Source organism: Dermacentor silvarum, chromosome 5, assembly GCF_013339745.2.
Source record: "Dermacentor silvarum isolate Dsil-2018 chromosome 5, BIME_Dsil_1.4, whole genome shotgun sequence".
Taxonomy (NCBI): Eukaryota; Metazoa; Arthropoda; class Arachnida; order Ixodida; family Ixodidae; genus Dermacentor; species Dermacentor silvarum.
Window position 1 is genome coordinate 183634961 of NC_051158.1, and position 17119 is coordinate 183652079.

The 17119-nt window shown below is 50.7% G+C and overlaps 1 protein-coding gene across 1 annotated transcript in view; it reads left to right on the forward strand.

The window, feature by feature from the left end:
• The first annotated feature begins 4250 nt into the window (after positions 1 to 4250).
• LOC119454629 (microtubule-associated serine/threonine-protein kinase 2) overlaps positions 4251 to 17119 on the forward strand; it is a 171700-nt gene continuing 158831 nt past the window's right edge. The window contains exon 1 of the mRNA XM_037716508.1: positions 4251 to 4355. Coding sequence (XP_037572436.1) covers positions 4251 to 4355 — 105 coding nt within the window. The remainder of the gene's footprint in view (positions 4356 to 17119) is intronic.

Genomic DNA, 17119 nt, shown 5'->3' on the forward strand with positions numbered 1-17119 from the left:
GCCCTTGGAATCTATACGGAACCTCACGGCGACGCCGACGTAAGAAATCCGGTTGAAGTGTCCATATAATTGCTATCGCACTAATAAAGTTTCAATGCTCGCAACGGCCCCCGGTTACATACTTTCAGCACGGCGGAGTGAAGTGAGCCCAGACTACCACCTCACGCAAAGCGGCGGCAAATCGAGAGCCGCCGCGTCATGCGCCGCGAATTGGCGGAGAGGCGCCGTTTGGACACCTCTCCTTTAAGTCTCCGCACCTGAGTGAAACCGGGCGAAACCGACCTGTCAAGTGAGCGCACTCTCCCCGCCGGTCAGACACAAACGGAAGACGAGTCGAACAGTCAACTGTAGAGAAAGAAATTCAACAAGAGGGGACACTCGGCAAAAACTGGCAACAGGAAACACGTCACCATAAGTCAGGCTATACTTTTGACACCGAACGTTAGCTGCCGCGAGCATCGAAAAAAAAAAGTGAACTTAACTTAAGTTAACTTAAGTTAACAGGCATTTAACTATTTTTAAAATTCTTTGCCGCGAAAACTAAAACGTTTTGTGCATAAATGAACTTAAGCTTTGCGACTTATTTTTCTTGCCTTACCTAGCGACAGGCCAATGACGCGCCAGATGCATGCGTCATCCGCCAGACACTCCCCCGAAGCCAGCGAGGCCGGCTGCGCGCGCGTTTGAGCGCTCGCGCGCGGCGACCCGTCTGTCTCCATTGTTTTTTTTTTTTTTTTTTAAGTAGTCTGGTTTATTGGGCTTCGGGCGTATTATTGCGTTCCTTCTGCACTGGGACAAGACACCACTGCACTATTGGACTACGGCAAGGTGAGAAATCTTGTTTCACAGTCTACGACGCAAAAATGTTTGCGGCACGGGACCGAGACTTACGACATAGTTAGCGAAAAACAACTCGACCATCCTGGCGCAGTTAATTTGAGTTAAAGAATCGTGCTGGGACATGTTTCCGAGGCTTCCTAAGGGATTATCGTAACGTATTTCGGTTCTGTTGAGGCACACTGGCCGCCCAGGGTGCTGTGACGCAGTTAGCGAGAACTAACTCGGCCGTGGTGCGTAGTCTAGTGCATTTGGTAGGAGACGTTTGTGCCGCTTTCTCTGACGCCAGACATTACTGAAAAGTAATTTCGTTACTTTCTGGGGTACTTTTGAGGCACGCTGGCCGCACAGCGCGCTGTGACGCAGTTAGGAATAAGCAGCTCTGCCGTGGTGATAAAGTTAGTTTGGCGTATAATGAATCTTAGAGGGACAAGTTTGTGACATTTTTTGTGGCCCCGCAACAACATATACCTTCTTTCGATGCTCACGCCTGTTGAAAACGCGATGGGCGATTGCCAAGAGTGATAACATATGGGAGTGTGTTGCTGGCGCCGGTAGAACGCGCGAAAGATAACGACGAAGAACATAGAAACTTGTAATTCGAAAATTCCGTCTTCTAAAGGACTGAAAAAAGGCATTGCACCCATGCATTTGTCTTTAGTGCCTGTTGCTTCCGTCTCTATATATAGCGTACCGTCGCGTCGCCCGAGGTCAAGTTTTGGAAACGCGAAGGCGCCCGTGTATTTGTGCTGCCAAAGTGCAGGAAATAATGCCCGGAAATGGGGGAAAGCTTGGAAAACAGATGTTTTCATATTTTATGGTATTGTTTGAGATGAGTCGGGTATTTTCTACGCCATGTATGTAAAAGCGAATTGCTTTTCTTTGTAATGCCGCCCATTCACCGCTTTCGCACGTTTCGCCTCTACACGCAGTATTCCTGTATCTAAATACCAAGTGACATGCTTGTAACATGCTGTTACATGCTTGTAAATGTAACATGCTTGTAATTTACTTTTTTTTGAACTGATGCCGTCCGGTGGAGCTTCATACGGGAACTACTGCTTACCTGGGGTCACAACGTTGGATGAACGCACAAAAAGCGCGGAACGAGCTTTTATATAGAGCAAAATAAATATTTCCTCATTTCACAAGGAGTCTTGCGTCTACTTTTTGAAATTGCACGTGGCACAGATTCGATGGGACTTTACGAGATCGTTCGCAATCATTTTTACCAAATAGTAAACCGATTCCGCACGAAGAGCAATAAAAAAGGAGGGGGGAGGGGAGCAGGCGTGCTAGTTTGCGTTCAAAATGCGCGCGCCAAAACCGAAACCGGAAGTGATTTATAACGACCGCTTGGCTAGCTGCAGTCAATTCGGCCGCTGGGCTCTACGGGAGTGTCCCCTCTTGGGTTGAATTTCTTTATGAGTCAACTAAAGTCCCTATATAAGAAAAGTACCGCCATCCTTTGACAAATGCCGCTTCGCTCTCTCCTGTGTTATCATGTATCTCCGATTGGACGATGATAGCGCGCGCTTTTCATTTCTTTATATTTTCTTTTTTTCCGCCTCAGAGCCATGTTGAAAGTCCTCTGCGCAGCCGCAGTCGCCGGCGGCAGCGGCGGCGCGCGCCCGGCCTGAAATCTTCAACGTGGACTTTCTAGGTGCGCCACCGTCGACTTGGCTTTCGCAAGCAAAAAGTAAAGAAAAAGCAAGCGCTTTAGGAGAGGCGGCGGCGGAGGAAAGAGTAGATGGCGGTACTTTTCTTATATAGGGATTTTAGAGTCAACTCGAGCTGCGCTCCAGCTATCGTCAGCCGCCGCAAACATACCGAGATATCAGAGCACAACACTTCAAGTGTGTCCAGGGCCGCGATTTTGTAGCGAGGCGTTCTACTCTAGTCTTATCATCCACCGCTCATGGCCGGCGGATCCCGCTGATAATGCGAGCGGACCGTCGCTCCGACCACTGGCAAAGCGCGATAAGCGCGAAATGGCATTATTACATAACGGCATCGCTACGTATTTTGTAGCGACGCCTTTCCGATAATAATGCCTTTTCGATAATAATGCCTTTTCGCGCTTATCGCGCTTTGTCAGTGGTCGGAGCTACGGTCCGCTCGCGTTATCAACGGGATCAGCCGGCCGTGAGCGGTGGATGATAAGACTAGAGTAGAATGAGTCATAATGCATCGCTACAAAATCGCGGCCCAGGCCACGCTGCAGTGTTCGTGTTAAAGCCGTACGTAGTTGTGTTGTCGTTTTTAGGTTTTTGTGCGACATGTTGAATTTACTATGCCTGCAGCATCTGACTTCGGCACATGTTAATACGTGTGAACCTAAATTGCGCCTGCTGCCCTCTGTGACGCCATATTGGCCGCGAAGACATATAAATAAATAAATAAATAAATAAATAAATAAATAAATAAATAAATAAATAAATAAATAAATAAATAAAAATGACTTCAGCGACTGCCTAGTGGGAACATTATATTACATGTTTTACATGCATTTAAACTGGGTAATCCCGGTTGCCCCGGCCCCCGAAGTAAGACCTCCTCGTTATCCAAAAAGGCATAGTTTGCGGCTCGTAGTTGCTTGTATAACTCTGTTTTTCGTGAAGTGTGGGATGCCCTGAATAGGGGCTTCAAGGTGTAAAGATGTGCCGTTTATAAGTATTCGGCAAGTTTTCGAGATTGCATACCACTATCTGTTTATTCATAATTAGCACTACTTGAACATAAAACCCGTGTAATCGGATGGATTCAAGGATAGAATATCTTACCTTCAGCCCAAAATATGGAGATGTATATAATGCAGTGACTACCATTTTTTTAAATGACTACCAGCATCCCTCAGCTGTCGGCATTAGGTTCGCTTCTTTCTTTTATTTATAATCAATGATCATTCAGCACTAAAACTTCGTCAGTGAGACGATTTGCTGAGAATAGTGTGTAGTTTGCTTTCTCTATCTGCTCTATAAAAATACATAGAATAGAGACCTGATGCAGAACGCAGCTAGTTCAAAAATTTTAAAAAGCTGTAGATATGTGTCTCACGGAAAGGAAGAAAAAAAACAAGCCGGCAACTGTATTGATTACTTTTGTGTCACAAACTGCTCTTCAGTACACGTGGCCACCAAGGTCGTTTTTGGTGCAGCGCTGTCTGCCTGCTGTTTCTGAGAGTGCAGTCATGCCAGCTTTCACGGGTAGCCACCACAATTAAACAACTAGAACATATTGTAGCGGGTACATGATTTATCGATTTGTTTGTCCATGCGATTTGTGAGTGTATGTTATTTCTGAGGTTGCTGCTGATCTACACCACGTTTGTCGTACACGGATGTCATGGCAGGGTGGTGCACCTTGCTACTTACAAACCGGCTAGCCTTGTTACGACCGTCAAGCTGGTGAACATGGATCGGTTTACGCGCCAGAAACAGGCCGCCATGGACAAGGTGCTCGCCTCCGTCCTTCGTAATCCGTTCATCGTCAAGTACTACTCTTGTTTCACCTGCAAGGTGAGTGTTACAAGGTTGAAGCTGCACTGACCATTCACTACAGATTTAACGTAGCACTTTACCTAATCGATTCTGCTTTTAGTCCTGCATGCATTGGTTTCTTGGACTGAAGAATACGTGACATCTATAGTAAACAAATATAATTGCGTTTATCTTTACTGATGAATCAAATGCGGAAGATTGAGTGCACAAATTGGAAGAGACTAGCGATGCACTCGGTACAGCTAAACATGACCCGACCAAAACTAGCGATTAAGATTTACTGCATAAAAGAAGTCACAGGCCTGCGCGGCACACGCAGCACAGTCACTGTGTAAGCTGGTGGAGCGGCTCAAGAGTAGCTCCAATTTCGGCACCACGCACAACAGGGTCCTCGCGGCAGTCTGTTCGCTTCGTTTTGACGAGAACGATCTGAACTGTCCGCCCGGCGTCGACGGCGAGCTTCGGCTTGTAATGCTCTCTGCACAACAGTCTGCTGAGCCCTCGTTGTGGCCGCGCACGTAGCTCTACGTTTGCAGGCACCTTAACTAGATGGCGTCACCATACCGCGGGACGCTCGGGATCGCGTTGATTGCGCGCTAGTCTGAACCGCATCTCGTCGTATGCGCCTGCACTTGCCCGCCTGCCTAGGGAGTGTTTGTGGGGCATTTTTCCGCTGCCTGAAAGCATGTGCTTGCGTGGCTCAGAGGTAAACTATCCTACTCCCGCGGAGCGGGCCTGGGTTCGATTCCCGCGGGGACCGGGTAACTTTTCTCATTTCCGGCGATAGCGGTTACGGTCACCAGCGGCGGAGGCGGACACCATCGCGAACCGAAACGGCTATTGTAATGAGCCCATAACAGCTTAAGCTGTAAAATGACAAAGGCAATCTGGTGAGGTTCCCGACACACAGACACACACACAAATACATCGTAGTAAAAAAACAAGAGACCGTCAAAAACAACCTATGGCAGCCTTCTACATTCGATTCGAGCCAACGACCTCTAAGACATCACTAAGAAATGCCAACTCCATTGATGTAGCTTAGGAAATAGCTCTAACGTTAACCGAACTCATGAACCGAAAACACGTCTTATCCTTTTTAAATACGAGTACGTTGAAAGCCATCAGAATTATTTTTTCTCGTCACTTGTCTGTGAACGAGAAGAATGGAAACCGAGGGCCCAATTTTTATTAGTCATATCATAAGAATACAACCAATAAAGACACCGAGGACAGCATAGGGGGCATTACATGTACGTATTACCTGTATTAAGCAAATGATACATTAATAGAAATGAAAGCGGATGAACAAAATACAGTTCCACTCAACGTGAAAGCTGGGGAAGTGCGGAGCAGTGATTCGCCGATGTTTACCTTGTGTTTTTCTTGTGCTTATTTTATCCTGTGTTTAGATATTAGTTTCACAATGTTGGGATTAGCTTGCCTGCGCTGGCGAGTCATTTCAGCTTGTCGGGTGCACACCGCTTGGTCAACCCAGTGTCGCCGCTGTTTGCACTCAAGGCATAAAAGGCCATCTTGGTATACATATTTTTTTCAGTATTATTATTTAGGATCACATGCTCTTTATATGGCAATAAGAGCTCGAAACTAGTGCACTTGAAAGATCAGACGATTTGCGATCGTAGCTAGGCGCGTATAGAAAGAGCAGACGATCTGCAACCCTAACGATGCGGGTAAGAAAACTGCACTTGGTGCTTTTAAAATTTTCTGACGTAAAGAAAAACGAGAACTTGTTCTACTTTAATGCCATGCGCCATAAAAAGTGCCGATCATAGCATGCGATACATAGCTATTGTGCGGGGAAACAAGATTTGATTATGTTTCTGCGGCACGTTTGGGGAAACGTGGATATACGGAACAGCAGAGTAGAGCAGAGTCTGGCGCTCGCTTCGAGCAGTCAGAATCATCCTTTCGTACGTTCTGCAGTTCCTCCACTGCTCCCCTACAATGCAAGTGTTCGCTGTGTATGCCTTCACTGATTATCGAAAATGGGGCGCCGATGCTTCGTCCCAAACTGTAAAAGCGGATACAAGTACTGCGTGGAGAACGCTCGAACTTTGAAAGCTCCAAATAACATTGAACGCCTGCAAGAACGGGCGAGAGCTATAGAAAGCGAGGATCGAGAGCTGAGGACAAGCGACTACGTCTGCTAAAAGCATTTCTCCAGCGGAACGCTCAGCAGGCGTAAATACTACGCTGACCTTCGCGGCGCAGTCATCTTTGACCAACCGCAAAAGTCGTTGCTACTTGGGGCGGTACTGGTCGGTCCCTGTCTCACTGCGCTCCGGCCAGCTTAGCGAGAGCACGTTGTAATAGCTGCCGTCTCGTTTAGCGACAAGCATCGTGTTCAGCTAGTGTACTCGAGCTGTAGCTACCTAATGCAAGGGCGGCGCACTGGCATCGAGCAGACAAGAGCGCGCTCGCCGCGTCACGGATCCGCTGCATCGCTTCCACAAGCCGTCACGTGACCAATGTCGGTCGTTCGGCATTTCGCAGGGGGCGCTATCACGACGTCCGCCGCCGCGCCCTTGTATGACATTATGACGACGCGGGAAGGGGCCGAGTTGCGCCTCCTAAATTATTCTTTCTGCTTTGCACAGCACTTCCGGTTCACCTCCTGAGACGACCGGGGACGAAATTCGAAATAAATTGTAAATAATAAGAAAAAATGGTACAGTACAAAATTCATGAATTTCATTCTAGATATGACATCAGAGCATAAGCTTAGTTACAACTTGAGTTACTGAAGTGTCTGGAATAATCAGAATTAATTAGCTGAGACGACCGGGGACGAAATTCAAGTAAATCAGAAATATGAAAAAATAGTACAGTACATAATTCATGGGTTTCCTTATAGATGTGATGTCAAAGCATAAGTTTAGTTACAAGCTGAGTTGCTGAAGTGTCTGGAATAATTATAACTAATTAGCCGAGACGAGATTAAAAATAAATCAGGAAAAAAAGAAAAACATAGTACTGTGCAAATTTCATAAACTATGGCGTCGACCGTCTTAACTATGGCGTCGACCGTCATACAGTCCTTACAGACCAGTAGATTAAACGCGTCGTGGGCTATTCCTTCAAAATATGCGATATCTTGTCATCTTCGGCCATTTTTGCGTCAACTGTTCGACAAAGGCTCAGTACGTCCTGTATGTACGAAATGTACGGTTCAGTGGTCGTCTGCATACGAGATCCCAACTCCTTTTTAGCGGCCTGCTGTCGGCCAAATGATCTGCCGAACAATTCACACAGCTTTGCCTTGCAAGCGTCCCAACGTTTAAGATGATCTTCATGCGTCCGGTACCACACGCGTGCCGTTACTTTCAGATAGAATATTGTTACGAGGCGTTGCGTATGCGCCTGCCATTGAAGGACCGCTGTGCTACGCGAAGAGGAAGAAGACTGGACATGCCTCGCCAGATGCTGTCAGCCATTCTCTGGTAGCAGCAGCCTGTAAATATTGTCTCTCCCGTGTACTTGTGAATCCCCGTGACAATTTGGTGGAGGTGCGGGGTACCAGAAGAAGCGCTGTACAACGGAGCTCCGCAGTGGTCGTCGACTCGGGGTCATCATTATGACCGACGAGACCACGACCACGCCGCCTGCTCCGGCCAGTGCGACGCCTGCACCAGCGCCGATCACAACGTCAACGATCGTCGTTACGCACCCTAAAGACCCGGGAACGTTCTGTGGTACGGATGAAGTTGACGTCGAAGATTGGATTGCCAATTATGAACGCATCACTGAGGTCAATCGTTGGGACCGGACAATGATGCTGGCGAACATGCTGTTTCACCTCAAAGGAACGGCAAAGGTTAGATAATCATGAGGAAGAGATTGGAAGCTGGGACACTTTCAAAACAAAACTTAGTGCCATGTTTGGGAAGCCCCTGGGTCGAAAGGCAGCTGCAACGCAAGAGCTATCCATTCGCGCTCAGACGTCCACGGAATCATACATATCCTACATTCAGGACGTCTTGGCTCTTTGCCGTAAAGTGGACATGACGGAGTCGGACAAGGTTGGTCACGTACTAAAGGGAATCGCAGACGATGCGTTCAACCTATTACTGTGCCGAAATTGTGCGACCGTCGACGCAATTATTGAAGAATGCCGGCGTTTTGAGCAGGCCAATAGTCGGCGTATTGCGACGTCATTCGCTCGGCTACCGAACACCGCCCCGACGTCATCAGCGAAGACGGACAGGCCTCTCGCTGCAGTCGTCACCGCCATCGGAAATTACACGAATTGTCCGTCGGGAAATCGAAGCAATTGCTCCTGCTCTCCCCAACAACGGCCACAGCGAATTTCACGTGCCAGCGGTTTCCCTGGTGCAGTCCATTGTGCGGGAGGAACTCGGCAACTTGGATTTCGCCGTCTGCACCGTTGCTCAGTCTCGGACAACTGACTTTCGCCCTAGGTCGCCGCCTCGCCCGAGATCAGCGCCCCAGGAACAACGGTTTTATCCACGCTCTCGTCCCTATTGCAAAAACCAGCGCCTTCCAGTGCCTTCCAGTGTGAAACCAGCGCGTTTTTTGACACTGGGTGGTACTGGGGACGCTGGCGCACGCTGGGAGTCACTGGGAGTCACTGCGGCACTGGTGAGATCGCTGGAGAAGAGCGTGGTCACACTGGACGAGACGCTGGTTTCACTGCTATGAAGCTGGGGCGCACTGGTGTGCGCTGTACACGCGCTGGTTGGCGCTGGAGTTCGCTGGCTCGTACTGGAGACTGCGCTAGTTTCGTTTGTGCCGCACTGCCGGAGTGTAGGCGCTGTTGAATATTAAATGCTTGATACAATTTTATGGGCATCTCCTGTCCAAGAAAACAGACTCCTGTCCTAAATAGCGCTATAAGTTGGGATCATAAATGTCTGTTTCGTGTCGGCGGTGTTGCAGCTTGGAATAAAGGTGCGTGAGCTGCCCATGCATATGCGGCACTTCAGATCACTTTCGCTTTGTACATTTCCCTTTTGACTCTGCGGATAGCTATATTCGTGAACGAAATTGCGCAAACGCAGATAACGCCTCGTTTTCTAGTAGTTTGTACGCAATCGATGACTGCGAGTTGTCGCAGTGTTGTACAGTCGACACGAAACCGAGCAGCCGTTTAGACGCTTTCGAACGGACCTCTGAAAGCCTGCCGTTGATTGATATTATCGCACCGACAACAAAGCTGCGGTGATTCCTGCGCTTCCACTTTCCCTGCTGTACTAAAAATAATAGTTAAAAGGTTCTGAAGCTCAAATACAAACATTTTCGCATTCGCCAGGCACCCACACCGAGATCGTCCGCTTCAACCGAAGGTTAAGCCTACCGTACCCGCCGAGTTCGTCTACACTGTATCGGCCCGTCTGGGCTGAGGAATCAACAAGTCTAACGAGGATAAAGCACTCTGTAGTTCACCTTTCACATCGTTGTTTTTAAACAGACCATTCTTTCGTGTGTACAGTGTCAGCACAACAAGCAATGAGCGCCGATATGACATGTTATAAACATACCTATAGGTTCTGTCGCCGAAGGCTGTCAGCCGCATTAGTCGACCGCTTCTCTTACGGAGATATGTCACTAAACATACGTGTCGATTGAAAAACATTGTTGAGCTATGAAAATGTTGCATTACCTTTACGCGAAGAATAAGAAACGGCTGTCAAAATCGGCAGTAACAGCCCGTACAACATTCCGGGTCAGCGGTTCGTTTAAGGCTTTTTTCGTAGTTATTATACCAATCGCAAAAGCAAATCAGTGTTGCAGCACTTCCAGGCATACTATGCAATACGGACAATAACTTTTCCGTTCTGATAGAGGCGTAAGTTTTAGTTGAAGGCGATATCGCATCTACCATGTCTGTGCGAGACGTCTATGCTAAGCTACAACTGTGTCTACGCGTTGACATGGCAAAATATGAATCGGTAACCTCGAATCGGCGTGCCGTAGTGGTAAGATACTGGCGTTGGGATCTGTAGGTGGAGGTTCGAATCCTCCTGAATACTTTTACTTTTTTTTCTTCTTTTTTTATTGCATTACAACGTTCTCTGTTTCTTTCTGTATTCGAAAAAATGTATAAGGTAGCCAGGCACCACGTATTTCTCGCTCTAGAGCTGCATTTCGCACCAGCACCCCGCGCCCAGTGCCTCCCAGTATATGCCGCGCCTTGCCAGCGTCCCAGCATCCAGCGCGCGACACTGGGCCCATAATCAGGCATGGCACTGGGTACTGGATACTGGGTTTTGCAATAGGGGTAATACGGCTGAATGGCGGACGGCAGATGACCGGCCGATTTGCTTCCACAACCGCCGTATCGGTCACGTCGCGTGCCATTGCAACAGCCGTTGGGTGTCGCCGTTCACCCGGGATGACACTGCTAGCCGCACCGACTAGAGCACTGCACGAGCCGATTTTTTCAGCCCGGGCCCGGCCCGGGCCCGTTTTTACGTTGGGCTGCCGGCCCCAGCCCGATCAAAACATTTATGGCGAGACCCGGGCCCGGCCCGGGCCCAGAAATAATCTACGTTACCCGCCCGGCCCGGCCCGCCACCCCTTTACCGTAGGCCCGAGCCCGGCCCGAGCCCGACTCGAAACCGGCCCGAACCCGGCCCGAGACCGAAAAATAATGTTTTTCAGAGTTGAGACGCCCGAGAATAACTCGCTGCACGTTACATGCACACCACCAGAAAGCCCGAGCCCGGCCCGGGCCCGCATCAAAAAACCCGAGCCCAGCCCGGGTCAAAAAGCCCACGCCATGCCCTAGCCCGGCCCGAGCCCGTGAAAAAACTGTTCTACCCAGCCCGGCCCGGCCCACGGGCCGGGCCGGGCCCGGGCTTTCGGGTAAGCCCGAGCCCGTGCAGTGCTCTAACACCGACAACTACCGCCGTTTTCAGCCCGCTCAGCCATACCAACCATACAACATTGATAGCTACCGCCGCTTCCAGCCTTTTGAGCCGTACAGCGTCGATGTCACCCCTACACCGCACAGCCGTTCCCCGTCACCCCGAGATCAGCAGTCCCGTTCGCCGCCAGCGCGTCGGCCGTCTTCTCCTTCGCCTCTACGACGACGTCCGACATCGCCGCTCAACCTTCAACAGGGAAACTAAGGGATGCAGCTCTTAGAGGTGACGCTGCATCTTCGACTTCCACCTCAAATCCTCTCCTCGTGTTGCCGACGCGACGAAACTTCATCGACGTTGACGTCGACGGCTTACTGTTCCCGCACTCATCGATACTGGGGCACAAATATCCGTTATGAGTAATCACCTTCGTCGCCGCCTCAAGAAAGTACTTACCCCGGCCGCTACTGGTATTATTCGCGTCGTTAATGGAAGAAATCCCGCAGTCATCGGAATGTGCAAAGCTCGCATCACCATCGCCGGTCACCATATATCAGTTTTGTTTACTGTTCTCGAGCAATGCCCCAACGACGTCATTCTCGGACTCGATTTCTTGTCGGCCCATGCCGCTCTCATTGACTGTGCAACCGGCGTCCTTAAACTTGAGCTTCCTCAACTGGCAGATGTTCCAGATTTACCGTCACACCGCTTATGCTCTGTCCATTATGTTCGGTTGTCACCGCAAGCCGCCACGTGTGTTGCCTTGACGACGGCATCACCAATTCCAGACGGCGACTACATAGTCTCTCCGCGAGTTGAGGTACTGTTTACCATGCAGAAACATTGCTGTGCCGCACAACCTTGTGACTGTTGTCGACAACCACGTCCAGCTTCCGCTTCTCAACTTCAGCAACTCGACCCAAGCTCTCCCGCAAGGCATCTGAGTGGCCAACGTGTCTGCGCTTGATGAATGCGACGTCGCGGCACTAGACCCCGACACTTGTTCGTCCTTTCTAGCAAGCGGTCCGGCAAGTCCACTCCCCGACGAAATTACCACGATGATTGCCCCTGATCTTCCGACTTGTCAAGCCGCGGAACTTCACCACCTCCTCACGACCTATAGGGATATCTTCGACTTCGATGACCGCCCTCTCGGTCAAACGTCTCTCGTAAGTCATCGAATACATATCGGAGATGCTATTCCTATCAGACGGCGCCCCTATCGTATGTCCCATTCCGAACGCCAGGTCATACAACGAGAAGTCGACAAGATGTTATCCAAAAACGTCATAGAGGCTTCCTCAAGTCCGCGGGTGTCGCCAGTCGTCTTGGTCAAAAAGAAGGATGGCAGCTGGAGATTTAGCGTCGGCTATCGTGCCTTAAACAAAATAACGCGCAAAGGCGTATATCCGCAGCCACGGATCGATGACGCCTTGGACTGTCTTCGTGGTGCGAAGTACTTCGCATCCTTAGACCTGCGCTCGGGCTACTGGCAGATTTCTGTTGATGAATTGGATCGAGAAAAAACTGCCTTTATCACACCGGACGGCCTCTATCAGTTCAAAGGTATGCCCTTTGGACTGTGCAACACCCCCGTAACGTTCGAACGCATGATGGACTCTCTCCTTCGTGGCTACAAATGGTCTATCTGCCTCTGCTACCTAGACGACGTCATTGTATTTTCTCCAGCGTTTGAAAGTCACCTTACTCGTTTGGCGACCATTCTAGCTGTCTTTCGTCGAGCAGGACTCCAGCTAAACTTAAAAAGTGTAATTTCGGCAGACAACAAATCACTGTGCTTGGTCATCTTGTAAGTGCTACAGGTGTCCAACCTGGTCCTGCGAAGATTAGCGCTGTCAAGAACTTCCCTGTGACCCCGTCTACTAAAGCTTTTCGGAGTTTTGTTGGACTATGCTCGCACTTCCGCCGTTTTATACGCAATTTTGCCATCATAGCCCGACCCCTTACCGACCTTCTCGAGAAGGACGTGCTCTTTTCGTGGGGCCCCGACCAAGAGACCGCATTCTGGGCGCTGACCAACTTACTCACTTCACCGCCTATATTGGCTCACTTTGACCCATTCGCGCCTACTGAGGTTCGCACAGATGCTAGTTGGCATGGAATCGGCGCCGTCCTCGCTCAGCACCAGCATGGCCACTCACGTGTTATTGCATACGCCAGCCGCCTGCTCTCCACATCTGAACGGAGCTGTTCGATCACAGAGCGCGAGTGCCTTGCATTGGTTTGGGCTGTCGCAAAATTTCGACCGTATTTGTACGGCCGCGCATTCTCGGTTCTTACCGACCACCACGCTCTTTGTTGGCTGTCCTCGCTCAAGGATCGAACTGGTCGCCTTGGTCGCTGGGCTCTGAGGCTACAGGAATATACCTTTGAGGTACTTCATAAATCGGACTGGCTACATCACGATGCCGATTGTCTTTCGCGCCATCCGGTGGACCCTGCTAGCGTCGCTGACCACGAGCATGATTCCTGTGTACTGGCCATATCTGATTTACGCGACATCAGCACCGAACAGCGTCGGGATGCAGCGCTAAAGCTCACCATTCAGCGACTCTCTTCTGCCCGTTCCCACCCTGCTCTACGCCAGTATGTGCTACACGATGACGTCCTTTACCGTCGCAACATGAAACCTGACGGGCCAGAATTCCTTCTAGTTATTCCCCGACACCTGCGCACCACCATTCTTCAACATCTGCATTATGCTCCAACTGCAGGACACCTCGGCGTTTCACGCACCCACGACCGCGTGCGACAGCGGTTCTTTTGGCCTGGCTTGGGGCAGAAACTTGGAGGTTTACAAAGAAGCTCGAGAACAAGTTAAGGACTGCACAAAGAGAGATGGAACGAAAAATCTTAGGACTAACGTTAAGAGACAGGAAGAGAGCGGTGTGGATCAGAGAACAAACGGGGATAGCCGATATTCTAGTTGACATTAAGCGGAAGAAATGGAGCTGGGCAGGCCATGTGATGCGTAGGATGGATAACCGGTGGACCATTAGGGTTACAGAATGGATACCAAGAGAAGGGAAGCGCAGTCGAGGTCGGCAGAAAATCAGATGGGATGATGAAGTTAGGAAATTTGCAGGCGCAAGTTGGAATACGCTAGCGCAAGACAGGGGTAATTGGAGATCGCAGGGAGAGGCCTTCGTCCTGCAGTGGACATAAAATATAGGCTGATGATGATGATGATGTATCGTTCGGTGCGCCGATACGTTGCTGCCTGCGAGCGCTGTCAGCGCCTAAACGTCCTGCTCTTCCTCAAGTTGGCCTGTGTCATCCTGTCGACATTCCACCGGAGCCCTTCTTCCGCATCGGCCTTGACTTGCTCGGACCTTTCCCTACGTCCGTATCCGGCAACAAATGGATTGCTGTCGCAACTGACTACGCCACCAGATATGCCATCACGCGCGCTATGCCCAGTAGCTGCGCTACCGACGTTGCAGACTTTCTGCTCAATGACGTCATTCTTCGACACGGGGTCCGCGTCAGCTTCTTACGGATCGTGGCCGCTGTTTCCTTGCAAAGGTCATTGACGAAATTCTGCGTAGATGCTCTACTCAACGTCGCCTTACAACAGCCTGCCATCCACAGACCAACGGTCTTACCGAGCGGCTCAACCGAACTGTCACGGATATGCTGTCCATGTACGTCTGTACTGATCACCGCGATTGGGACGTCGCCCTACCCTACGCTACTTTTGCCTACAACTCGTCCCGACATGACACTGCCGGCTATTCGCCGTTCTTTGTCCTGTACGGCCGCAAGCCTGCGTTGCCCTTCGAGACGCTCCTTCCTGCTGATCCATCCGTACCAACCGCATATGCTCAGGACATCCTGTCTCGAGCCAGAATGGCTCGCCAGGTTGCTCACACTAACATAACCGCGTTGGCTAATATAACCGTGGGGTCCCACCTGGTGCGCTTGCTCACGCGTTCGTACATGTCGATCCAGTCTTCGACATCCAAGCCATCTGTACCAGAAAAGGTTCCCGGGTCTTGTGGGTGCAAAAGAATCACAGGAGCCGGTGGCTGCTGCACCGTCGGCACTTCACTGGTCATCGTGGAGCAACCAAGACGGCGACCGCTTCGAAGTTCCCTGCTTGGTTGACGGAGCCGGCACGTTGGCAGGTTTACCGAGCACTTTCACCAAAAGATGTTACGGGGATAACGTTTATTTAGGGAGTATTGCTATATACAAGGTTTGGACAAGCAGCGGCGACGGAGGCAAGGCTGTCGCGCGCCTCTGACTACTTCGTCGCCGTCGTCTTCGTCCGACCGACAGTAGCAGCCCCTTCACTGTCTCGTGGCAACATCAAAGCATTAGCTTAGTTAAAATTTGAGTTACTGAAGAGTCTGGAATAATAAGAATTAATTTGAATACACTGATTGCCGCAGAGCAAAGCACAGAACACCAACGGCGAGGTGCGAGTGTCACTAAGAGACAAAACAGTGAAATATAAAGGCCGCCTTCTGTTTTAAGCATGAAATGTTTTTACCTCCCTTTGTCGGTGACCTTCAAGTGACCTTGAGCCGAAAGCCAGAGCCGTTATGCGGCCACTCAAAACGAGAACATGCCGGCAAGTTGACAAGGAAATTTAGTCACCCGTAGGCATAGGTCGGCGCACTCACTCATGAGTGCACTCACTCACACTCATTTCAAAGGCGTGAGTGCGAGTGCGAGTGAGTGCCAGTGAGTGTGAGTGGAGGTGAGCGCGAGTGCGAGTGAGTGCCAGTGGGGGTGAGTGCGAGTGTGAGTGAGTGAGTGTGAGTGCCGGTTAGTTCGAGTGCGAGTGAGTGCCTGTGAGTGTGAGTGGATGTGAGCAAGAGTGCCAGTGAGTGTGAGTGCAGGTGAGCGCGAGTGCGCGTGAGTGCAGGTGAGTGCGAGTGCAGGTGACTGCGAGTGAGTGCCTGTGAGTGTGAGCGGAGGTGAGCGCGAGTGCGAGTGAGTGCCAGTGAGTGTGAGTGCTGGTGAGTGCGAGTGTGTGTGAGTGAGTGTGAGTGGAGGTGAGTACGAGAGGGAGAGAGTGCCAGTGAGTGTGAGTGTAGGTGAGCGCAAGTGTGAGCGAGTGCCAGTGAGTGCCAGTGAGTGTGAGTGCTGGTGAGTGCGAGTGTGTGAGTGTGAGTGAGTGTGAGTGGAGGTGAGTACGAGAGGGAGAGAGTGCCAGTGAGTGTGAGTGCAGGTGAGCGCAAGTGGAAGTGAGTGCGAGTCAGTGCCAGTGAGTGTGAGTGGAGGATAGCGCGAGTGCGAGTGAGTGCCAGTGAGTGTGAGTGCAGGTCAGTGCGAGTGTAAGTGTGAGTGCAGGTGAGTGCGAGTGCGAGTGAGTGCCTGTCAGTGTGAGTGGAGGTGAGCGCGAATGCGAGTGATTGCCAGTGAGTGTGAATGCAGGCGAGCGCGAGTGCGGGTGAGTGCAAATGTGTGCGTGTGCGAGTGAGTGCCAGTGAGTGTGAGTGCAGGTGAGTGTGAGTGCAGGTGAGTGCGAGTGTGAGTGGAGGTGAGTGCGATTGCGAGTGATTGCCAGTGACTGTGAGTGCAGGTGAGCGCGAGTGTGACTGAGTGTGAGTGCAGGTGAGTGCGAGTGAGTGCCTGTGAGTGTGAGTGGAGGTGAGCGCGAGTGAGTGCCAGTGAGTGTGAGTGCAGGTGAGCGTGAGCGCGAGTGAGTGCCACTGAGTGTGAGTTCATGTGAGTGCGAGTTTGAGTGATTGTGAGTGAGTGCGAGTGTAGGTGAGTGCGAGTGAGTACCAGTGAATGTGAGTGGAGGTGAGTGCCAGTGAGCATGGGTGCAGGTGAGTGCGAGTGTGAGGGCAGGTGAGTGAGTGAGTGCAGGTGAGTGCGAGTGAGTGTGAGTGGAGGTGAGCGGAGTGCGAGTGAGCGCCAGTGTGTGTGAGTGCAGGTGAGTGCGAGTGAGTGCCAGTG